The sequence below is a fragment of the Eptesicus fuscus genome, chromosome 8, assembly GCF_027574615.1.
Source record: "Eptesicus fuscus isolate TK198812 chromosome 8, DD_ASM_mEF_20220401, whole genome shotgun sequence".
NCBI lineage: Eukaryota > Metazoa > Chordata > Mammalia > Chiroptera > Vespertilionidae > Eptesicus > Eptesicus fuscus.
Genome location: NC_072480.1, coordinates 87312830 through 87337673, shown reverse-complemented (window position 1 = coordinate 87337673; position 24844 = coordinate 87312830). Strand labels below are relative to the sequence as shown.

At 43.8% G+C, this 24844-nt stretch overlaps 1 protein-coding gene across 2 annotated transcripts in view; it reads left to right on the top strand.

Moving 5' to 3' along the window:
* Window positions 1–450: 450 nt before the first annotated feature.
* The window catches only part of RBPMS (RNA binding protein, mRNA processing factor), a 177690-nt gene continuing 153296 nt past the window's right edge, over window positions 451–24844 (top strand). For both annotated transcript variants that reach the window (XR_008556779.1, XM_054720075.1), the window contains exon 1: window positions 451–937. Coding sequence is in view for 1 of the 2 variants with exons in the window: in XM_054720075.1 (XP_054576050.1) it covers window positions 875–937 (63 nt within the window). In the remaining variant the exon portion in view is untranslated. The remainder of the gene's footprint in view (window positions 938–24844) is intronic.

The following is a 24844-nucleotide window of genomic DNA, read 5'->3' as shown; positions in this document are numbered from 1 at the left end:
CGGGACGCCCAGAAGCAGGCTAACCCTGAGGTTACCCTGCGGACCTGACCATCCCTCCCCTTCAGCGGCCCGAACCCTCCGACCTACCGCGGAGCCGGGGACTGGGGACCGGCCGCGTCCCCCGCAGCCCGCAGCCCCTCCCCAGCTCACTTGTTTGGGCCGCGGGGCAGCCCCTCCTCTCGCGGGGGGCTTCGCCGGCCGCGTCCCGTCCCGTCCCTCCCGGCGACAGCCAACTGCCCAGCCTGGGAGGGCGGAGGCAGGAGGAGGAGAGGGAGGGGAGGAGGGCGGGGAGGGAGGAAGGCGAGAGAAAGGGAGCTGCTTGGATCCCGGACTGCCCAGAGCCTGCCTGGAGCGCGCACTCCGCGGCTCTCGGGTCCCAGCGTCCTAGCGTCCCAGCCGCGGCCCGCACCTCCACCGCCTCCTCCTCCTCCTCCTCCCCCTCCTCCTCCTCCCTCTCCTCCTCTCCGGGCGCCCCTCGCCCCCGCCTCTCAGTAGCTGCTAGGCTCGGGCTGCGGCCGCCCCCAGCCCCCCTACTCGGCCACCTCCCCAACTCTCTGGGGTCACTCCTGGAACGCGCGTCCTCGCCCCATCCTTTCTTCCTTCCTTCCCTCGCGCCCGCCCTCGCTCTCCAGGTCTCCCGCCCGGGTCCTGATTGTCTCGGTCCCTCCTCGGTCCGCCGGCGCCTCGCCCTGCCCGGAGTCTCCCTCGCACTTCCTGAGTCGCCCGCCGCCGCCGCCGCCGCCGCGCCGCTCCCGGGAGCCCGAGCCGCCGCTGCCCCGGCACAGCCCGCCGCGCCCGGGGAAGGGAAGAGTGGGCGAGCTCGCCCGCGCCCAGCCCCGCGCCCAGCCCTGCCCGGCGAGGGAGGACCGGGAAGATGAACAACGGCGTCAAAGCCGAGGAGAACACCCCGAGCGAGGCCAGCCTTCAGGAGGAAGAGGTACGGGGGGGGGGGGGGGGGCTCGGTGCGCTGGCGGGACGACCTGGGACGCCGGCCGCGCGCGGGCTCTCTCCGAAGTGCGGGAGAGGCCGGCGGGGCGCGGGGGCCGGGAAGGGCCCCGGACTGTGGCCCCGCGAGGGTGTATCCTCGAAGCGTGTGTTTTTGTGGGTGCGTGCCTAAAATTGCGTAACTTTGAGGACTTTTCGGAGACTTTTTGTAAGCATAATGCTCAGCTTTGTTTCCCCGAGGTTTTAAAAAGCGGAATCGAAAACTGACTCCAGAGTGACCTCAGGTCACTGGGACCCGGAGGGTCAGGACCAAGCCCTGCGCCTGGCGCGGGAAGTTGTGTGTGTGTGGGGGGGTGTCAGTTGTGGGGTGTGTTTGTGTGTGCGGTTTAAGGAAGAACTCGGGGAAAGTTCGTCCTAAAAGATACCTTCTGTGCCCTGCCCCCCTCCCTTTCAGCGTTGAAAGTTCTCGGTGAAATATCTTTCCAGCGGAGGCATTTTGGATTAATAGATAACTCCTGAGCCACATTCTTCTCTGATGAGTCAAAGACCCCGAACCTGGGTTAAGATTAGGTTTTGTAAATTTAGGGCGACGCGGTGCTGAGGAGTAGGGGGGGGGGGAGCTCAAAACTTTACAATTCACCAAGTGATCATCGAAGCTATTTTAATAGGACTTTGCCTTCTGAGCCTAAATTTCTTGTGGGGGGTCCCTCCTAACAACTAAAAGGTTGCGGCTGCGCAGCGCTCCTTTGATAGAAACAAAATTCAGCGAGGGTAGGAGGGAACTCCTGAACACAGCTTTCAGAATTGTGTCCATATATTGGTGGTATTCTAGTTGATGCAGGTACAGTATCTGGGGTCCAAGAAGCGATCTGTTTCGCCTACTTTTTAAGAGCCCACCTACTTGAGTTCTAAAACATTCTAAAAAGAACTTGAGAGTGCGTGTAGATGCAAGCGAGTATGTATCTAGATATGACCTGTAAAGCATTCTTGCAGGTATTCATCCGAATAGATAAGGTTAACAGAAACAGATTCTAAACTTCTCAAGTTTTTAGGGTGTTAAGATTACTGAGATACCGTGTTGTGTGTAATCTAAAATTCTGATAGTGAAGTCAGACTTTGTGGAGGATTTAGCAAATACATGTAAGCCATCAGCACATTGTCCACTTGTAAAATGGGACCTATTTAAATGGGGAAGATAGAGGAGAGACCTAAGCGTATGCAAACTTATATGGTAGTGTGACCTAAGTGAATTGCTGCAAGCCAAAACTTGCCTTCTCACTGGAGGGAAATTGCCTATTTGACTATAGACTGTTAATTTGAAAAGTGTTGTTTCCATTCTTGTTTTTAACTACAAGTGAAGGAAGCAATAGTATAGACATTTTCAAAGAGATGAAGATTCACATTTTCAAGTTCCACTTTTTCTTGAACCTTACTGGGGTGCTTTGCTATTTATTTTCCCTACCTTTGAAGTAAAATTTAAGAAACAGTGACAAGTTTGCCTTTTTTTTAGAATTGCTACATGTTTCTAATTCACCTAACACATCACTGTAATACTTGCTTCAGAAACCTTTCTATTTCAATTAGGTTGGCAGTCTGTTTATTTATAAGGGTGGAGCTATATTGTATGAAACCATCTTTCTGTGTGTTCATCCAATTGAGAAAACTTGTAAATGAGAAATAGTTAAATCGGGCAAACCAATTTTTTTTTTTTTTTTTTTGCTTTTGGTGTAGATAGCAAAAGAGGTTTGCATATTCCCAATCATAACCTACTTAACTTGATAAAATTAGAGAAAAGTCACATTTTTCTGCTTGACCTTTCTCAATCTAACCGCTGACAGTACTTGGTGTTGTACCTGTGAGGTTGTGTCCAATTAGAATCACAGGCGATCACAGTACAGTCACTGCCTTTTATCTGTCCTGTTGCCCTGACTGTTCCTTTTCAGGTGGGAATGGCATGTGGCTCAAGGAAGTGTCCGTAGTCTTAGTAAGGTATTTGTTATTTTTTTTAAAAGAGGACAGTTAGGAAGATTTCAGAACTCAAGTTGTACAAGAGGTGAAGGGAGAGGGTTTATAATGTTAAAATTTCAGGAAAAGTGAGTTAAGTTGGCCTGAATGATCCAGGTAATTTTGCCCTAATTCCCTGGTTTGGGTTATGTTTTGATTTGGAAAAACTCCTAACCTCTTTTGTCTAACCCTGAAAGCCACAAGTAAAATAAATAGGGTTTTTAGTGAGTCCCATTAATGTGCTCAGCATTATACAAAACCACCACACTGGATCCTTTTCCCGCCCACCCAGCGATCAGCAATTTGTCCTCAAACCCATTTAAAAGTCTTAGCTGAGGACGCCAGTAAACAGCACACAAACAAAATGTTATATACACATAATGGCAAGAGAGGAAAAAATGTGTCTTGTTGTAGTTTCTGGTGGTGGTTGAATTGATGGGGAAAAGAGTCCAATCATCAAGAGAAAATAGTTTATTTCATAGATCATCAGGGTAATTTACCCTCTCTGAGCCACATTATAGAATCCAAGTAATTTTTTCCCTATTTTAAAAATAAGTTCCTTTTCTCTTCCTGGACATTTTATCCCAGCTTCTAGAGCTTACACTGAAATAACTGATGCAAAAACACTTATTGGGTTACAACTGTATAGATTGAGCAGTCTAGGATTTAGGAGAATTTTTTGCAGCTTTTTAAGTTTGGAAGTTTTTTTTTAGAACTTGGGCAGGACATAGACTTCTGCTTTGGATAATATTTAAAACTTAGAGAGAAAAAATAATCTTAAGATTTGGCTAGCCAACTGTGTAAGAGATAACACATCTGGCTATACTATACATGTGCATTGCTATGCAAGTTGTTCCTATCAAGGAAAACCAGTTGTCAAAATCTTTCTGGGATCTTAGAGTTATAAGGCTTATGTATATAGGGTATTAGATTATTTCTTACATCATTATGCAATTAACAAAGTAATTTCTAGAATTTGCCTCTAATTTTGGACTAGGCAGTATTTTCTGAAACACCTTTGGTAATTTACACTTGATCAGACTTTATTAATATATAAATAATGATGTAAACTTATTTATCAGTTGTTTTAAATATGAGCTCTTTTATCTAGTAATAGGTAGAAATAATGTCTTTTTGGTCACTGAATTTTCAAAATAGGAATTTCTTTTTGGGAAATAAGCTTAAATATATAATTTGGTTTTAGTTTTATTTGTGTCATTGGGTACTTTTTAGGCTGATTACAGATTATTTTTTAAAGTGTTTTATTATGTTGAGGTGCTGGTGTTAGAGTAATTTCTCCCTAAATTGCGTTGACTGAGTTTTCTTGTACTTAAATCTAAAAAAGCAAAGAACTTGGCAGTGTTGGAATGTTGATCAAAAAGATGTTTGGCAGATGTTGGGCAGAAATCAACGTAGTCAAGTCAGTTTTTCAGAAGTTAATACAAATCTTTACCTCACATTCCTTCTTTTAAAGTGGTTAGTAATTTTGCCAAAATATCGGGGCCACAAAGAAAATTGTTTCTTATAATTGGCACAGAGAAAGGGTACCATGTCAATTTGGTGTGGCAACCTCAGGTTTTCATTGAGTGTTAAGATTCATCTATATTATGACTTGGGAAAAGTACAGAATGGTTTTATACAATTTAACCAATCTGGAGTTTCTGTTACTCCAAATCAAATCCAATACAATAAACGTATACTTCAGTCATAGGATAGATTTGGTGACAAGTGTGTTGGATGGAAATGTGGTGACTTCATAGTAAAATGATGCTGCAAGACCACTGCCAACATGGCATGCACTTTTGTTATTTTCCCAGTGGTGGTTTTTCCCTGATAAACCCTCATGTTCATGTGCAGGCTTCTTTGTTTCCAATGGCATTTGTTTATGGGATAGATAGTTTGGCTAGGACAAAAGTGATCAGTGTTGGGATGGGGAAGAAAAAAATATTTTGGGGACTTAAACCAACAGAAATGTATTTCCTCCCAGTTCTGGAGGTCAGAAATTTTAGAAGCGATGTGTCCACATTGCCACACTCCCTTCTGAAGGCTACCTGGGAGAATCTGATTTTGTCTCTTCCTGCTTCTGGCTACATTTTAAATGAGGGGATAATCCTCAATGTTACAACATTAAATGAAGAGAAAAGATTTTTAATGTCTATACCATATGATGCCAGTTCTTTAAAAAATACATATGTCAAATACTAATAATGATCAGATTGGTGGGTTATAGATCATTTTTATTTATTTCCTTTCCGATGTTTTTCTGTGCTTTCTGGGTTTTCTAAAATGAACACATGAACAAAAAACATCTTGTGCTTTGTTGATGTCATTACATTTCTTGGCACTATCTGTAGGTGTCACGAAACCATTGGGCTGGTTACGTTCAGTTTTGTTCACAAGTGTGGCTGCAGGAATCGGACCTCTTCTGTTCTCCTAGCCTTTCTTCACAATGTTTCTCACTCCTTTATCCTGGCTCATTTTCGTGGTCTTGAGCAGCTCTCTTTGTTCTCATCTGTTTTCTCAATCCATCCCTACACCCTATTGCAGTGTCCTCTGACTCCCTCAGCCTCAACTCCTTTAGCGCTGCTCTGTTCTCCACACAGTAAGACCCAAACTTGACAAAACTGCCTGAACACACTCTGCAAACCACTGGTTTCTCCCACTGTTTCCCTCTTGATTTTGCCTGAACTGCTTTCAAGTTTCAGCCTTCATTTTTGCAGGATCCCATCACTCAATCCCAAAGAGATGATTTTCCTCAGAATTCCAGTTATCTGTTTAGCTTTCTGTTATCTTCATTTAACTCCTGAAGCATTACCTTCTTTCCTGTAGTTTTTTTTTTTTTAAAGATCAATGACATCTTATCACAGTATTCCCAACACTCAACACCTACCTACCCATGGATAGTACCCTAGCACCAGTGAAGTACCGCACACAGTTGCACACACACCCTTCTTTATACATGCATAATTTATAAAATAGCCTTATTGGTAGGATTGGTGATGATGACCTTGCATAGGAAAGCTGTTAAAAAGCAGCCACTGTTGATGATTGAGACCCCTTGCCCACAATCATGGATGGATCAGCTGGGAAATTAACTTCCTCCACCTGCCATGAATAGCCTCCATTTGAGTTCACAGGTGAGCATGCCTGGTCCCTCCAACAGCCACCGCCAGTGTGGGCCCGCTCAGTCCGAGGTGCATTTGGGTTTTCACCATTAGAATTTGGTGTCTGCTGCGGAACTCCCTTTGATCTTCGGACATGGGCTTCCCGAAGCCTTGCTGGAAGAGCACAGAGCTCCCTGAGTTCCCAAACAAGCCTGCCCTGTGTGACAGCCACTTCGGAATGTTTGTGTTCAGTTTCACTTGGCACCTTAGTGTCTGCCTGGGGATAGGGGTAAGGGAATGCAAATGTTCCTCTTGAACAGTGCTTGCTTTGGTCAAAGAAAAAACTTCGGAAGGAATGAGGGGAATGAACCTTAATAATAGCTGTAGCAAAAGTTATCTGCATGGCTCAGTGGGCTTGAGGCCATGCAGGACAGACCGGGACCGGATATTTAAATTGATGCCATGTCAGTATCAGAATACCATCCCTGAAGGGGATGAGTTTATGTGATGTCTGGGGATAACTTGGGTATGACTCTTTAATGTGTATTGGAAGACTATGTTAAACACCTTCAGTGTATTGTGTGTGTTTGGGGTGGGGAGTGCCTGACTGCATATAAAACCAGTACACATCTTTGAGTTTATCAGAATACAGTTGCCCAGTTTGTCATGTTTACTGGTAGCAGAAACAAGAAAATACTGGAATATTTGATCCTATGAAATTTTCCGAACTCTTTTAATCCATTCACCCACGAAATGGTTGTTAACTTTTGAATATTTGCTTTGTGTCAAGTAATGGCCAAGCAATTGATGTGTATTAACATTGTTTCATCCTCACAACAAGTTGATGTGGGTACTGCCATGATGATGAACCTCATTTTATAGGGAGCCACTGAGAGACTGAGTAACGGGGGTGATGTGCAGATTCTGGGGGTGCCAAGGCCTCTGAGAGGTAATCCTCCCAGTTTAGGGGTGATTGCCCTTGTAAACAGACAGGTGTAATAAAGCACCATGTTAAAGCAGGACACAGCGCACACTACAAGGAGGAGAGGGTGATGGAGCTGTGTCAAGGAAAGCTTTGACAAGAGGTGACAGTTGAGCTATGTCTCAGTTAAAGATTTAGTCAGATGAGGAAAGGGTTGAGACAGTGGGAGAAAGATTGGCCTATATCAAAATACAGGGGCTTTTTAAAAAGGATCCTTTTTGGAGACAGCAAGCAAGGCCCAGCAGGAGAGGAAGGGAGAGTCTGGGAGGCTTCAGAGGGGAGATGATGGAGGAGCTGGCCTTTCATTCCGGGAGTCAGACTTTATCTTGTGATGGGATCTGGGCTGCTATGTAGGAGAGACCTGGCATTCTGGAACGTTCCAGTGGGAAAGGGGAGGCAGCACGTTTTGGAGTGGCCACTGAAGCAGAGACACAGAGGTGTTCAGGGGCCTCAACAACTGTCAGATTCACGGAAGAGACGAGCTGCATCTGGGAAGCCTCTCGGGTTTCCCCAGTGGACGACTAGCTAAAATAGTGGCTGTATTTGTAGAAAGAGAAAATAGGGAGGCTGAAAGGGGCAGAAAAGGAGGCAAGTAGGCGATGAAGATGTTGGTTTGGAGATGCAGAGATTTGATTTTGAAAAGCGATTTTCAGAACGGTTCAAGAACCGGCGGGCAGTGTGAGTGCGAGTGCCCAGAAAATTGGAGAGAGATGCCAGGACTCTGTTTTCTAGGAAGCCCGTGTGGGTAGGCAACAAAAGAGAAATAAATTTTACTTAAGTTTTTATCTATGCAAAAAAGTGTTTGGGGAGAGGGGGAGGACTTGGGGAAAATTAAAGCAAAAATGTTAAAAGCATTCTGTAATGTAGAAATACAAAAATGTATTATGTATAGTCTGCTTAATTATCACCTAGTAGTGTTTGGTATACTGAATCCATTTGAAAGCTTGGATAGGGAGGAGCTTAGAAAAATCTAGGTTTCTATAGTATTTCTCATGCACTTTTTTTTTTTTTTTTGCTTTCATCCATAGTCACTGGAAATTGTTCTCCTCTAAAATTTTCAGTTAACTCCCAGGCTTTCACACTCCCTCCCTATCCCGCCCCCGCACCCCCCCACCCGCCGCAGCACACCCTGTGCCTAGAAGGGAAAGGTCAAGCTACCTAAACATTTGTGGGTGGGCTTACAAAGTACAGGTAGACGGACAGCTTGGAGAGTCTTGAGTGTTTTTCTAAGAAAAAAATTTCCCCGAGTTGCTTTGTTCTTTTTTGACTTCATTTGGGGGAGGAGAAGGTGAAATAGCAAAATGAGCCTTTGGCCAGAGACCTAAGTCGCCTCTTCTGTGGGCCCCATTTTCAGTATGCTGCCTTTTCTGCTCTCTAAGGGTCTGCTGGTGGAGAAAGAAAAAAAGAGAGCCTGGGAATGGAAGACAACAACCTGCCTGCATTTGTGTTTCTCATAGGTTTTAACTCCACTGTAACCATTATGATGCATATATTATGTAGAATAGTGGAGAAAAAGGAAATAGCAGTAATAAATGCCAATCACACCAGGAAGATGAGCTCAAAATTCCGGGCTGTAATACAGCATTGTTATACAAATGTAAATGCTAAGGGCCATAACCGTAGCCGCCTTGCTCAATCCTCCCAGCCCCTTGGATTTGACAAAGGTGCGAGAAATCTGGGTGTCTCAAAATTGGGGTGTATCTCACCAACCCTTGAAAACAAGTGGGAGGCCAGTTTCTACTTTGAATTAACCTTTATTTCTCATGAGTTGATTTTTAAATGACATTCCTTTTGCTCTTCCTGAATTATGTCACCAGGTAGGTATGCTGGCAGGTGGCCAACATTATTCTAAGCGAAATCTCAAAGATTAAAAAATAATCTTTTTCCTGGAACCCCCAGGATCCAGTTTTGTGAAAATCTCTCCTATGCTCACCTAGAGGATGGAGAGTTGGGGCCTCAAGAGAGAAGGTACTGCATAGAAAGTGCTATCTTATTACAGAAGTACCAGAATTTCCTTTGTGCTAGCAGGGGAAGTGCTGCAACAGTGTAATTACTTTCCCCAGCATGTGTGATTTACAGGACTTAAAATGTGTGAGTTTCCAAAGAGGCATCTGTTTTTCAATACAGTATCCCTCTAAGCCAGCAGGAAGTGTTTTGGGGTTGAGGGGAGGGACGGTCGGACCGGGACACACACACACACACACACACACACACACACACACACACTCTCTCTCTCTCTCTCTCTCTCTCTCTCTCTCTCTCTCTCATTCTCTCTCTCTCTCTCTCTCTCTCTCTCTCTCTCTCTCTCTCTCATTCTCTCTCTCTCTCTCTCTCTCTCTCTCTCTCTCATACTCTCTCTCTCTCTCATACTCTCTCTCTCTCTCTCTCTCTCATACTCTCTTCCGTCCTGTGCCTGCCCTGGGATGCTGGGTGACAGAGGACTGAAAACATGGTTAATTGCTTCTCCCCAGGGCCTTGCTAATCAGTAGAAAGAACCCGGAGCGGCCTGAGTGCAGTCAGCCACCGCTAGGCCAAATCCTTGTGTTCCTATTCTGCCTTCTCCCCTCTCTACTTTCCGAAACCCACTTCCTCCTTTTCCAGGATCTTGAAACATTTTCCCATTAATGAGCAAAAGACTTGTTAGAGCTAACTGATGCCGAGACCATTTTTGTTGCTCAGATCTCCTTTTCAGTCCCACTTAATGTGTAAGAAAATGAATTGAAGGGAGAGTTGAAGATCAGGTACATATCCAAATACAATCAGATTTGTAAAAGCGTTTGTGGATTTATTTTTTATTTTTTGCACATTCATTCATTAAGCATTTACTGAGGAGTGTCTACTCTGTTTTAAACATTGTACTTTAACCACATGAAGTGTTACCATCCCATGTTTAGGGGTAAGAAAACTGAGGCTCTGAGATATTAAGTCATTTGTATAAGGTTTTACAGCTGGTGGGTAGAAGCTTAAAATTTCTCCAGTGGTGCATGTGACCGGGCCCTGCTGGTCTCTGACCTCATCTTCCAGGAATCACAGACGCCTTCATTATGCCTCGGCTGCTTGGGCCTTGTTTAGGTCCCTCCAACTTGCCAAACTTGTTTCTGCCTCAGGGCCTTTGTGCTCGCTCTTCCACCCTACACCCAGATGTTTACAGGGCAGCCTCTTCCTTGTCATTCATTCGGATCTCAGTTCAGATGTCACCCAGAGAGACCTTTGACCTCCAAATTTAAAGTAACCCCACTTTCCAAACCACTATTACATCCCTCCACTTTTTTTCCGGATAGTGCTTCTTAGTCACTGACATTACCTGTGTACTCATTTGTCTTACACTCCTGGAATGTGACTCCATGGCCGAAGGGACCTCTGTCTTAAGGCCCTTTAACCCCCAATACCTGAAACTGCTCGGTAATCTTTTTTTTTTTAAAATAACTAGAATACAAACCAACCTGTCAAACTCAAGCCTGTACAATACACCACAGCATCATAAACCTTTTTCCAGCAGTTTTTAGATTAAATTTTAATTAATACTGCCTTCAAGGGGATCATTTCTGGATCCCCATCTCCACTTAATTACATCGGAAAGTATAATTATCGCAGCTTTTAGACCAGAAATTTGGGAGGGTAAGTAATAGATCCCTTGTGGAGGAAGAGGGTTGCTTAGGGGTTATGCACAGTTTTTCACACATCAAGGAATCTTCCTGCCCTTTGCCCAGTTAGAATGGAGACCTAGCGCATAATTTCACGGAGCCAGGAGTGAAATGTGGGCCTGGGACGGGGTGATGAGTAAAAGTAGGCAGGGTGACTTTGATTCCTGTTTTGCAGATGTGACTGCTGGGTTGCAAAGGGTTAATGTTAGTAACCCAGGTGGAATTGATTTGGAGATAGACTTAACACACTGTGTCCTATGATTTAGTCTAGCCTCAAGCTCAACAGTGTTTTCTCTCCCTCCGTTTGCCTACAAAGTAGAAAGGCACGTAGCCCGGGATAATGTAGGCTTTAGCTGGACAAATCCAGCCCTCAAGCACCTGTATGGGTAGCCTGGAGGGAGCGTCTAATCTGGGTTTTGTGAGCCTTTATGGAGGCACCTCACCGGCACAGTTCACACTCACTGGGCAGGCCCACAGACTCAGGAGCCCTTGGTATTCATTGTAAAGCAGAACCGATGACATTTCAGGATGAAAGAAATGTAGGTCTCTATTCCTTTGGTCATCGGACTGCCTGTTGAGCACACTGATGCACTCATGGAAACGCAGGCCATTGGATAAGCCTCATTTGTGGCATTCATGTCACAGTACATGACCTTGAGCAAACTTTTTAAACCTCACAGTCATCCATTGTCTGAGAGGGTTAGAACCAATGGCACATAAGTCCTTACACTAGTTAGTTCTTGACCAAATCATCAGTACTCTTCATTCGTTTTTTAAATTGTTTTCTTACAATTCTCTCTCCTTTTCTCAGAGACTCAGGACAAGTCATTTCAGCTGTTTTACCTTTGACAAGTCAGTGAAGCCTCTGTTTCCTAAACTAAAATGTAGGGATTGGACAGACAAGGCCTGCTGTGCGTGAAAAGAACTGTAACTTCACTCCCATTGCCCACTTATTCCACTTCCCATTCCCCGAGGTGATTCTGAGCACACCGGCCAGCATCCACCTGGGCGGAGGGATAGGCTGTTTGGAGGAGAATGGTGTGAAGCCTGAACTTTGTTTTGTTTTTTACTAAGTCAGTGCCTCTCCTTGAGAAATGGGTAGGAGTTTCTGGGTGTGCACTAAGGGCCGGAAATGGCCGTCGCTAAACAAAGGGATTCTTTAAGTCCCATCCTGCATCTTTGTGTTTTGAGGAGGATTATGCAGAGAACCAGAGCTAGGAGATTAATCTCTGCTTTAGCCATTCTGGTGGGGGAGGAGACGGAGGAGAAGATTCCTTCCCTGCCTTTTCTCCCAAGGGCCCAGGTGCCAGGCGGTACCAGCCGTGAGCACCAGGGAAGTTCTTCAGGAGGGTGTTAAACCCCAAAAAGGCAAGAAGGAGCCAGGTTGGGCAGAATTATACCCACTGTGACATTTAGCTTTAACCTTGGCTTTCAGGCTTCGCTTGAAAAAACCCATCACCAGCAAAATGCAGAAATATGGAATGGAGGGAGGAGGAGATTTTGTATGATCTGTTTCTCCATAAGTAAAAAATGGGGCGTTGTGATTTGCTAATAAATACCCTATAAATAAATCAAAGATTTGAAAAACTGTTAACTACTGTCTTTATTTTTCTAAATCTCAACAGACAACCTGGATAGTAGGAGTGACTTCTGCCTCCTCCTTCTCTCCTAACTATGGGGGCGGGGGCGGGGGCAGGGGGAGGAAGTGTTCATAATCATGTGGGATAGTTGGCCCAGATGAACTAGGAACTGCCAGGCCTCGCCCCAACTTAGGGATAGCTTCCTGTCTTCACTGGGAAGTGACTGGTCTCTGTATCCGTCTTTGTACAGCAGGATCCTGAATTTACGTATATTGCTAGGGAAGTAGTTGTCTTATCAAAATGACTTTGCCCCCACTCCAGGAATATAAATCTTCCCACTAATAATTAGAAATACACATTTTGTTGAAAACGGTTTTGTGGTTTACCTACATTTTCAGAACACTTGAAAAGACAAACATCTTCTCAAAGAAAACACATGATTACACCACTATTTTTAGGCTTTACATTGTAACTACAGTTTTAGAAAGGCCTGCTGATGTATCTGTTGGATACTGTGTGTTGGGGGTAAAGAAGTTGGTTTACTTACTTCACAGCACCAGCTACTGAACAGAGGAAGATTAAAGCTGATGCTCAGATCCCAGCATGTGCATTAAATATCGTGGAAGACTGTACTTGAAATATGCCTTATTGTTTAAAAGAGATGTGATCATTGATAATTGCAAGGTGTCCAGGGAAAAATTATTCTCATTGAAAATTCCAGTGTCCGACGTGTTGGTAGATTTTCTCATTTTCATGCCACATAAACTTTTGAGAAAGGTTACTGTTGTCGTGTTATTAATTTACAGATGTTGAAATAGACATTGATTAAGATTTGTTTGGAGGCTTACTAGTATATACAGTGTACATTTGGCATACTTTTTTTTTATTTAAGGTATCAGTTGTTTCCCAGTTATTATCTATGTAACACACCACTTGAATTTTTATAGAGAAAATAAAACACGAGTGATAAGCACCACATTAAGCTGCTTAGAACTGTGCAATATATGGCACTAAAATGCTTTGCATTGATGATCGTTTCTGCCTCAGCCTTCCAAGCATTCCCAATTGTCATGTTGTCTGTAGGTTCGTTTGTAGTTTTGATGGGTTTAGGAATGGCGTGTGTCTGGTTTTACTGGGTGGAAGAGCAGCTTTTGCCTATAGCTCTTCACATTCGTGCAGCTACGGGTAAACCTTGAATCCCAGGGAAAATGTCCTGGTCGGAAATGTTTGTCCATTCTCTTCGTGTTCTTAGATCAAAGGGAAGCATCTTGCCCTTTGCAAGACCCGCATCTGTTGCCATTTGGTCATAGTGCACCCAACCTACTGACTCCTCCATCTTCAAAACAAAAAACAAGTCAGTGGGGAGGGAGCAAAGCCTCAGAAGTGCTTGTGGGGCTTGGAATATTATGAGTTTCTGGTTTTGGCAAATATACTTGGAGAAGTTTTAACTATTAACTGCCTCTTCCTCTCCCTTTCAAAACACCCTTAAGGCCTTTCTTCAACCTAAAAATGACTCTTACTTCTATTGTTGTAAATCATGGGTCATGATTATACAGAGAAATCCTACTGGTGTGAGCTCATCCTAAAGTTACCTACAAAGGGTTGTTTTTCCTTATTCACTGAGGAGGTCAGTCCAGGCGTAACTTGGGTGCCGCTCGGTGCGGGAGACCCAGGCATAGAGGTCCAGCTGTTTGATCTGGGTCCCCCCACTCACTCCAGTGCTCTCCGAAATCTCTCCACAAACCTAATAAGCATTATATTTTTCAAATTGAATTTGCAATCATGTTGCTTGGGAAGCCTGCCATAAATACCTCACCTTCCTCCCTACCCCTAATGGATGAGTTTGCGGTCATATGAATTAGGAAATTTCTCTTAGAGAGATGGGATAGGGAAATATTGTAAGGGAAGCTCTGGGAGATTAACACAGTTTTTGGTAGCTGCTGTCACTGGGCATTGCCCACTCCTATAGCAGGGGGCTGCAGCACAGACTCCTTGTGCAGCAGAGATGATCTCTTGGGAGATGTTTGCATATTTTACATCCTGTTTTGCACTCAAGTCTGTGGGTCCTTTCTCCCAGAGTTTCTCAAAGGAAGGGTAGTAATGTGTTCTATTTTAGAGATTAAAAGAAAATAATAAATCCATTGGATTCTTAATTTATTTGTTTTTTAGGATTGAGACTACAAAAATTCCCAAGCCATTTGTTTACCTAATTGGATCACATTGTGCCCAAGTTTTTCACTTTTTTGTGTGTTGTTTTGTTTTTCAAAACAAAAAATTTTTTTTTTCCTTTTTGGCAAATAAATCCACCTACATTAATTCTCCTCCCTCTCCTCCCCTCTCCCCCCAGAAAAAAGAGGTAAACAAAAAATAAATACACGGTTCTACAATGCCTTTCTTCACAACCAGTGTTAACACTGGTGTGTATCTTTTTAAAGCCCTTTTCTCTGTGTACATACACACACAAACACCCACCCCTCTATTTTAACAAAGATGAGCTCGTGCTATGATAATGTTTACATTTGACTTTTTTTTCGGTTGACAATGTTATGAACATCTTTGCGTGACAGTGGATATTATTGATTGTGTAGCTTGTTTCCAGCTTTGTGATATAAACAGTGTCTGTACGTCCTTCTAGCTAAATCCGTGTGTGCACCATAGTGATTTCCTCTGCTTAAACTTTTAGAAGTGGAATTTCTAGGTCAAAGGGCATACATTCTTTCTTAAGGCAGAAGCTGTTTATTGCCAAATCTTCTGTAGAGGCACTGTACTAACTTAACTCCCACCAACAGCTTCAGCAGGCCCATTTTCCTAGATCCCCTGACACTGCAGTTTAAAAAACATTTCAAGGGTAGCTCTTCACTGTGGAGTTGTTCCCCTTTGTATGCTATCTGTGATTCGGAATTAATATCCCAGTCTGATTCTGATCTGTACAACATCTGGATCTTACATGTTGACTTTTTAAAAATCCCATTTGAAGACATTGTCCAGTTGATTCAGGTACTGCTGTAGGTGCCAGATGTTTAGTGGGTAATTTCTGGAGATGTCATTCCTGAGTTCATTGAACATGAGAGTGTTGATTTTGTGATCTTGTACATTAAGTCCTTGATAGACATTGCTGGCTATAAACGTCACGACTGGCGATGACCAGTACCTTGGGTGTTCTGTGTGCATGTACAGCATTTCATCGAGGCAGTTCCAGCATTTGTCAGGGGAGCTACCAACACTATCTGTATTGTCAGATTCAGTCCCATTTCAGAGATGTTACATTGTGGGAACGTGTCAGAACTGCTGGATCTATCCTTACCTCTCCACTTCTCTGGTCACTGATTGGTTTGCTCTTGAGATGAGGGTAGAGACACTCTTAGAAACGTGGGTCAGTTGGACATAAGTTTTGGTGGACAGCTAGCCAGTTACGTCCCTGGAAGGAACTTTTATGGATACAGTTAAAACAAAGGTGTGGACCCTGCAGTGCAATACCAGTGAAAATGTTTCTTCTCCTCCCCAGTGAATGGAGGAGGAGGGCTGGAGCTCCAGTGTAGGAGCTGCCAAAAGTGTTCTTGTGTCTGAACAGCCGACTATTGGGGCGTTCTCATCCTCCCCCAAGGGGCTTTTCACTGTGAATGCCCACAACATACCAAGAGCCAAAGACTGTCTGAGGAGTGGAGCTAAGGTCTCCCCATGTGGGCAGGGCAATCACCATTAACCCCAGCCCTCAAGGCCTCCTTAATTGTTAACAGAACATTCCTGCAGAGCACACACCCTCCACAAAGCCTACACACATGTTCTGAGAGTGTGACTCTAGGAAGTGAGCAGATGTAATAGAAACCTCAGTCTTGACTCATCCTGACTGTTGCATATGAGTGGAATTTGCATCTCATTTAGTGTTTAACAAGGTAAATTTCCATTGAAGTCATGAAATAATATCGAATTTATGGGCACACTAGTGGCCCGGTGCACAAATCCGTGCACATTGAAAGGAAATTGATTAGAAGAAATATTTTAATATTGCTATTCGCCCTTTCTCTATAATAGAAGTGTCAACCAAATTCACAGTCGACAATGACCGATCGAAACATACGTGTGCGATTGGTATCAGCGAGAGCTTTATATGTATCGCACATGCCTGAGTCAACTTAGCCTTTTATAGATATAGAACATACTTGCTTAATTAGACCTGCTTTCTGATTTAGCTAAACTTTTTCCAGCCCGGTGAAGAACCCCAACTTCTCTTTCAGGTAATTGTCAGCAACACAAAGCACCTTATTATTGTAGATCACGCAGGGAGAACAAAGGTGAAATATTTAACTGGAGCAGTGTTTGATTATATTCTGCGCAATGAGAAAACCTGAAGTCATTTTCAAGGTCTACCATTTCTTACTTCTTTTCAGTCGGGTCAAGTTTCTAAGCTTTCTAAATCTCCATTTTCTGGCTAATGAAAAGAAAATAGGATTCCACTGAGTCTCCTATCCCACTTCTGTGAGGATCAAATGAGATGAGGCGCGGGAAAACGCTTCACAGACATTTGGTTAAAGTGTGAAATGTTTCCATCTGGCTATGAAGCAAGTCCTTTCCCTGGGCTGAAGAAACTGTAAGGAGGCTAGTCGCTAGGGAGAGGAAGCCAGGCATTGCTACGTGCCGTCATTACCCGGCACCCACAGCGACTGTTTCTGGGCCGGGCTGGGCTGTGGGCCGCATTTTGTGCCATGGGGTCTCAGCAGCATTGGCTGCGATTTGGTGGGGTGTTGCTCCGGGGTGGTGGTGGGGGCCTGTGTCCCACTTGGGGGAAGCCGAGTGTGTTGCTTTGTGGGCTCCAGGTCTGCGGTGCCGTTTCTCTGTAAATGGCCAGTGCACATCACGGCAGCTCCTGCATTAAGCGTCTGCCCCCTGGTGGTCAGTGCGCATCATAGCTACTCGTCGGACGGTGGGACACTTAACATATTAGCCTTTTACATATATAGATAGCTCCTTTCTCAAAGGAACTGGAGGCTCTTTTGCAAATAAAATAAAAACATGCCTTCTTTTCTTGAGTCTTAGATTCCAGTTGAGAGATGGCCAAGGAGTGGGTGAAGAGAACATTGATTAGTGGGGAAGAGGTAGATGCCCCTGGGGTACAGTCATTGGTCCTTACTGAAGGTGAGCTGTGAGCCCGCTGTTGTCTTGGCCATTCAGCGGGGATGTGGAAGTGTGTACAGAGAAGCGGTTTTCCTGCCTACTTGGAAGGACCCAGTCAACACAGAAAACAGTGGGGAAACAATCCGAGTTCGTATGTAAATGGACGGCGTTGTGTAATCTAGACAGGGCTTAGACATCCAAAGAGGGAGATCATTGTGGATGAGAGTAAAACAGGCTCTTTGGAAGAAAGAGATGGGCCTTAACTGTTAAGGTTTAAATAGGTTGAAAGAATGGGCACTGTGGTAGGAGAGTGTCACCGTCATAAAGGTTTAGAGGTAGGAATGGTTGTGGCATATTTATGTGGCAGGGAGAGCCTTATTTGGCTGTTGACTTTTAATGCATGACAGTGGTAAAGGTTTGAGGATATTTTAAAGAATTTTATTTGTCAGTTGTCATTGGTGACAGTTGTACAACCTGCAGAACCCAATGTCAACATGTTAAGCCTTTTGCCTGTTTTGTTTTTTTAAAGCGAGGCTTGCAAGGCCACACAAGCTGTTTGGATTAGCATGCTGGAGTCAAGAAAGCATTTCCCTCTTTGACGATTTCCCCTTCACTTCCTTGACGAAGCCATGACTGCATTTGTTTCTTTGTGTCTTCATTCTGCCTATTCAGAATAGCACGGCTGTTATCAGTCATGGTGACGCTTAGCCTTAGAAACGAAATATATAATTCCTAGGCGATATAGTCATCCCACGGATATTAAGCTCCTACTGTATTTAGGCTCTGGCGATACAATGGGCAGCAAATAGACATTGTCCTTGACCTTCCTGGAACGTACAGTGCAGTAAGGAAGTGTATAATAAATAAAAGCACAAGTAAATATAGACGTACAAACTGATAAGTGCTCTGAAGGAAGGGCATAGTCGTGTGGGACTATAATTGATGGGTTTCAAAGGGGACTTTGTTTACTTGGTTCCAGGCACTGTTCCCATGAGTGGGTGTATGTTAACAGTTTTAGTCCTCATTACACTATCACACTTAAGTGCTGACCGCCATTATTCCTAATGTACAGGTGAGGAACTCAGGCTCAGAGAGTTGGATAACTTGCTCTAGGTCACAGCTAATAAACGGCAAACCCTGAATTTGAACCTGCGCAGTTAGTTCAAAATCTGTCATCTTATGCTAAACCTTACTGCCAGTCTGGAGTGCTCTTTCTACAGAGAAGTTTATTCCAAGGAGATCAAGAGGTCTCTTGAGCTTAGTAGCTCTTAGGATGCTGCCTTCATAGAGAGAGGAATTTGAGATATGGGACCTGCCTAAGCCCTCAGTGATCAGTAATGTGGCAATTTCTTTTCAAGGAGGTGAGTCACCTAGTTATATATAGTGTGTCTACTTTCAGAAAATCTGGGCGGCCTTTGACTTCTTGCCACAGTCTAGCCTTTCCCATCTCACCTGTCTGGACTCTAGACCTTCAGAGCCTCAACTGACTTTCACTCACCCTTAGTCCATTCAATTCTAATGGCAAATTCCTCTTCCAAAGGTGTTGCCTGGAGGCTCCTTGATCAAAGGATCTGATGTGTAAGAAAGTGCTCTGAAGAGTCCAGAGCACTGTCCACCACATTTTTGTGGAGCAATTAGGGGTAAGATCCAGATTTCATTCGCTGAATGTAAAGCTCCACATGATCCAGCCCTTCCCTGCATTTCCAAGCTTCGTGTCTACTGTCTGCCCCTGGCACTCTCTCTCCTCAACCCCAACCCCAACCCAACAGCTAGTCTGTGAGGATACCCTGTTCTTTTGTTAATAACAATTTTATTTTATTGAGGTATAATTCACCCTTCTATAAGGTATCTTAAAATCCACACTTCTAAAGTGTACACTTCATTACTCAAATATTAGAACATTTTTGTTAGCCCCCCCAAAAAAACAGCAACACCTGTGCTCATGATATACATATACCACCTATAATATTACAATGTGCTAGGCACATAGTAGGCAGTTTAGGGCAAATCATTGAACAAACTATAAGCACCTTGCCTTTGTGGGGACTTCAGATTCTAGCAGATCTTACATTCTGAGTGACTTAAAGTGTGTGTGTGTGTGTGTGTGTGTGTGTGTGTGTGTGTGAGTGTGAGTCTGCTACTCTTAATATTTCCAGCATCTGGCCATATGTCATGCAGTGTAGAGTCTCAGCAAACATTATTTGATAACTATTACATTGAAATTTTCTTAATTTTTAAGAAAGTTTAATGGGGCTACTTAATCCTCTACAAACTGAATGGGTTGCTGTCTTATTTCTTACACTATAATCACACTTGCTGAATTAATTCGTGAAGGTAAAAGGATGGGTACTAAGAGCCTCCTTGGAAATGGAAACCAACTTGAGGAGAGCAAGTCTCACCTCCTGCTGAGTGCCGGCTCTTTACCCCAGCCCCTCACCTGCATCTTCCCCTTTCCTAGGCGGTTCAAGTTGGCGTCCTAATAATTCTAAGGATTGGAATCTTGGGTGGGGTCTGTTCTTCACTTGCTGTCAAAGCTGAGAAATTCTCCTCCTCCTCCCTGTTTGTTAGTAGGAAAGCGTTTCCTCAGTTCCTGACAAAACCTAAGTGAGCCTGGCGCTGAACCCGGCCCCCCAGGGAAGCTGCCAGCACCTTGCCATAATTAGCTGTAATTAGTCAGGTACCTTTCTTCCTCCCTCTCTCTGAGGATTAAGGAGTTAATGTTTGTAGAGGCCTCTGGAAATGTTAAGTGCTTCGTGTTGCTCTTATCTTCCCTCTGAGCAGAGTTGCCTTATAAGGCTGTCCACTGGGGTCCAGGGCCTTCTGCTGGGGAGCTGGGCCAGCCGGGAGGCTGATGGCTGTGGCAGGCCATGACAGTGTTCCCAGAATGGGCTCAGATTTCCTATTTTAATGCTGGTGATGCCACTTTTTTTTTGCTAATTGTTAGTGTCATCTCACAAGTACTTTGCCCTCAGCTTTATTACGTCTATATTTAGCACCCATTTCTGTGATTCTTTTTCTCTGAAAACCAAGTATGGTAAAAATCCATTTGCACGAAATATTCCAGCCAAGGTTAAGTTCTTAACTTTTCTTTTCTTGGAAAGGTAGGCTACTTATCCCAAAATTATTTTGAAGTACATCCATTCTTCTTAAAATGCTGTGTTAAAACAAGAAACAGCGTTTCAGTGGTGCTTCATATTTTTATTTATTATTATTATTATTATTATTATTATTTGGTCAGTTCTCACCCGAGATATTTTTTTCCATTGATTTTTAGAGAGTGGAAGGGACGGAGGGAGGGAGAGAGAAAGAGAGAGAAACATTGACGTGTCTCTCTCACATCTATTGGTTGCCTCCTGCATGTGCTCCTACCGTTTCCTGGGATCAAACCTGCAAATAGGTACGTGCCCTTGACCGGGAATTGATCCTGAGACCCTTTGGTCTGTGGGCTGTCACTCTAACCACTGCGCCACACCGACCAGGGCTCATGCTCCATATTTTTAAATCAATGAATGAAAATGCCCAAATATTTAATATAGATTACTGCAAAAGTTTGCTCACTTTCCTTCAACAAAACTGCTGCCCTAGCTGTTTTGGCTCAGTGACTAGAGCGTCGGCCTGTAGACTGAAGGGCCCCGGGTTCGATTCCGGTCAAGGGCACCATGCCTAGGTTGTGGGCTCGATCCCCAGTAGGGGGCGTGCAAGAGGCAGCCAATTAATGATTCTCTCTCATCATTGATGTTTCTATCTCTCTCTCCCTCTCCCTTCCTCTCTGAAATCAATAAAAATACATTAAAAAAATAGGCACTACTTTTCAATACATAGTATGTAAATATGGAAACGTACATATTTGAAGACCAGTTTTAAAGACTTTCTCTACTGCTCTGGTTGTCCGGGTAATGACCTAAAGATTTATGCTGTCATAGGTTTCACTTGAGCTGGAAGTGATCTACAAAGTGCTTTTGTACCACCTCCCCCCTCTCCCGCTTAGCAGTGAGGCAGCTAAAGGCCAGGGTGGGGTCTGCCGTTCCCTGTCTAGAGTAGGCTGCATGGTTCTAATTGACCCCATGTCTGTCTGGAAGAAGAGCCGTCATCTCTTTCTGGATCCCTGAATGTCAAATAAAATCATTCCTGCATTTTGAGTTCGTTAATTAAAAAAGTGGAGAGAATGGTAGCTCCTGGGCCTGCTCCGAGAAGGGTGCTGTGAGGGTGGCTGGTGTACAATATGTCAAAGTGGCTTTTTGGGTCGAGAGAGGGGTAGAAGGTTAGACTATTATGTCTTCTATCCTTGTTGAACTCTTGAAGTATCTTGGTCATATTTCCCCTTTTTTAGTGTCATCAGAACAAAGGGTATTGAATCGTTAGTTACTATCCATGCTGGCTCAGTGGGCCACTGTCATTTTCATTAATGGTACATTTCTGCTTGCCAGGGCAAGTACCTTGCAAGTAAACATAAATCCTATTTAGAGGCAATGAACAAATATTTTTGATGAGCCTTGGACCTCCTGTGTCTGCTTGAATGTTTATAGGAAACCTCCTGTTTATAGGAAATGGTGCAGAGTTGGGGAACTTTGGCCTTAGTAGTGGTGGGAAGTGGGACAAAGTGGGCAGGTCTGTTACTGGTTAGCTCATTTGATTGGAACAGTTATGCAGATGAACCCAAGGTCACTGGACCATCTGTGTGCAGGCCAGCCAGCTCAGCTCTGCTGGGATTCCAGCCCTTGGCGGGGAGGCTGGGCAATGTGTGTCACTGGTCACCAAGCTGGAGCAGAAGGATCACCAGACCCAGAAAACCAACTCAAAACACATGCCCTATGGATAGTAGACTATTTGTGGCTCTTTAATTTATGGGGATATCATAGCAAGAAATTCTGCATAGTTTTCTTTATTATTTTTTTCTTTTTTCTTTCTTTCCATTGAGGATCCTAGGAAAATATAGAAAAGTAATGAAACAAAAACCTTTTGCTACCCCACTCCTGACAGGTTTTGCATTTGGGATTTTTCCATTCCTGACATTTCCGTTCCCTGGATTCCATGAGGCCATGGACTTTCCCCCCCACTCCACCCCCGCCCTTTGTCCCTGCATTCTCCTTTTCATGTGTTGTCCTTTGGTCCTTAATTGATAGTAATCCTTAGCCCTTCATCCTGCACCTTCATTTCTCATTATTCTGTAGTCCCGTGGATGATGTTTCTTTGTCCCAGACTTCTGTTCTGAGCTCCAGATTCAAATGTCCAGGTGTCCACACCACCTCAGTTGGCTGTCTCCCACACGCCTTAAATGTAACACACCCAGGTGATTTTATTATCCTCAGGCCTGTCCCCCCCCCCCCCCCCCGGTATCCCCCACCTCTGAGTCACCCTTCCTCCAGGTACCCAACTCTTCCCTCTACCTCCCTTACTCCACCGTGAAATCCAACAAGTTATCCTCCCCCATCTCTCTCAAATCTGTTGACTTTGGTCCATCTTCCCTGCTGCTGCCCTAGTTCAGGCCACCATCGAAGCTTTCTGCATTGCAGGAGCTGGGAAACACCTTTCTGTCTCAAGCCTTGCCTCCCCACAGTCCGTGTTCCTCGGGCCAGCCAGGGTAACCTTTCAAAGAATGGAAATATGCTGTCACTCTCCTGTTTGTTAAAACCTTGGACTATGTCCCTCTGCCAGATGGCCTCATCTGTGACACTTTCTCCTGCAAACTCTCTGCCATTCACTTCTCTAATGTACTATCTCATTCATCAATTCAGTAAGCATTTTTATTGATTAACCATGCCAAACACTAGGTTTTGGGAGCACACTTCAAGGAGAAGAGAAGGGGTCAAGACAGAGCTGGGAGTGGGCTTGGCCTGGAGGCTGTCATGGCTCTGTCTTTGTGAAAACCTGGGCTGGGACCATGTAGTTAACTGCTTGGTGTGTTCGATAGCAGTGCGTGTGCTAGCACGGTGCTTGGCGTGTGGAAATTGTGCAGTATTTCAGCTTGTTTTTCTGCTGGACTTTGAAGGATGGCTCTTGGGAAGAATTTTGTGGGAAGCACATTGCCCAGAAGGGAGGACATCTGATTTCTTCATCTAAAGTAAGTGCTTCTGAGGTTTGTCAGTTTGGCTTTGTGTTAGTTTTACACTTATAATGTATGGGGCTAAATTTTAATGTAATAAAATGAATCCCTTTTGTAACATTCCAAGTCATGTTACATTGCAATGTGGGAATTTCAGAGTTGGGAAATCTCTCTGAGCCAGGATATAGAGTGTTGTTTCTGGACATGCCTAGTGACTTAGGAGTTGGAAGAGTTGCATTATAAAGTAGCTTTGTTCCTCTTCATTCTGGGTTTGTTCTGCATTATCCTGGCCAGATATACCAAACAAAATGATAAAGAGTAGAAGAGGCCCTCCATTAGTGGAGTCAATGTTTGCATAAATGTTAATCCCTAGAAATGGAATGTTCTTTGCTCTTCAGCCTTACAGATCTACTCTCTTACCCTTATTCTGCCCTCCTGATGTTCTTCGTTTATTGTTTTTCTTTTGGTGGGGGAAGCTCGTTCTTCAAAGGGGACACATCTTTTTATCTAATCCAAGACGACAATAAAATCTTTTGGTTGTGTTTGTGATCACCAAAAAGTTTGTTAAAATGTTTAGGTATTTTACTTTCACATAGGAACAAAACACAATAGATGACATTGACTGGGTTTTTTAAGCCTTTACCAAAATGTTTGGAATTGTCTATGCCGTCTGTTTTCTTTCTCACTGTCTGCACCTCACAATGAGTCTTCATGACTCAGAATTCAAGTAACTGATATATCATCCCTGACTGAAACCAACATGGAGATACTCAGAAAAACTGTTTTTCTATAAACTTTTAGAAGGTTGCAGAAACCATAAATAATTTCCCCTTAAGCTCTTACCCCTATCCTATTCCAGAGGTATAATCACAGTTAATGGTTTAATATACACCTTTCTATGTACTTAGATGCAATAAAATGTCTTCTTACATGCAGTAAATATGTTTTGCTCCTTATTTTTATTAATTTTTAGAGAGAGGGGAAGAGAGAGAGAAACATCAATCAGTTGCCTCCATATGCGCCCTGACTAGGGATCCAACTCGCAACCCAGATATGTGCCCTGACTGGGAATCAAACCCACAACCTTTTGTTATATGGGATGATGCTCCAACCAACTGAGCCACCTGGCCAGAGGTTTGTCAGTTTGGCTTTGTGTTAGTTTTACACTTATAATGTATGGTGCTCCCTGTTTTTATTTATTTTAACTTGGCAATAAAAATTAGGTCTTCTGTGTCAGAATGTAGCTCACATTTTTTAATAGCTACATAGTATTCCATTGTACGGATGTATGAAATATAACTTACCATTTCCCACTAACTTGCATTTCAGTTAGTTTTAGTATTTTTGCTGTTACTAATACTATTGCATGAAGTATCTTTGCATATTTATCTTTGGACACAGGTGTGCTGGTTTTTCTAATAGTGTATTAG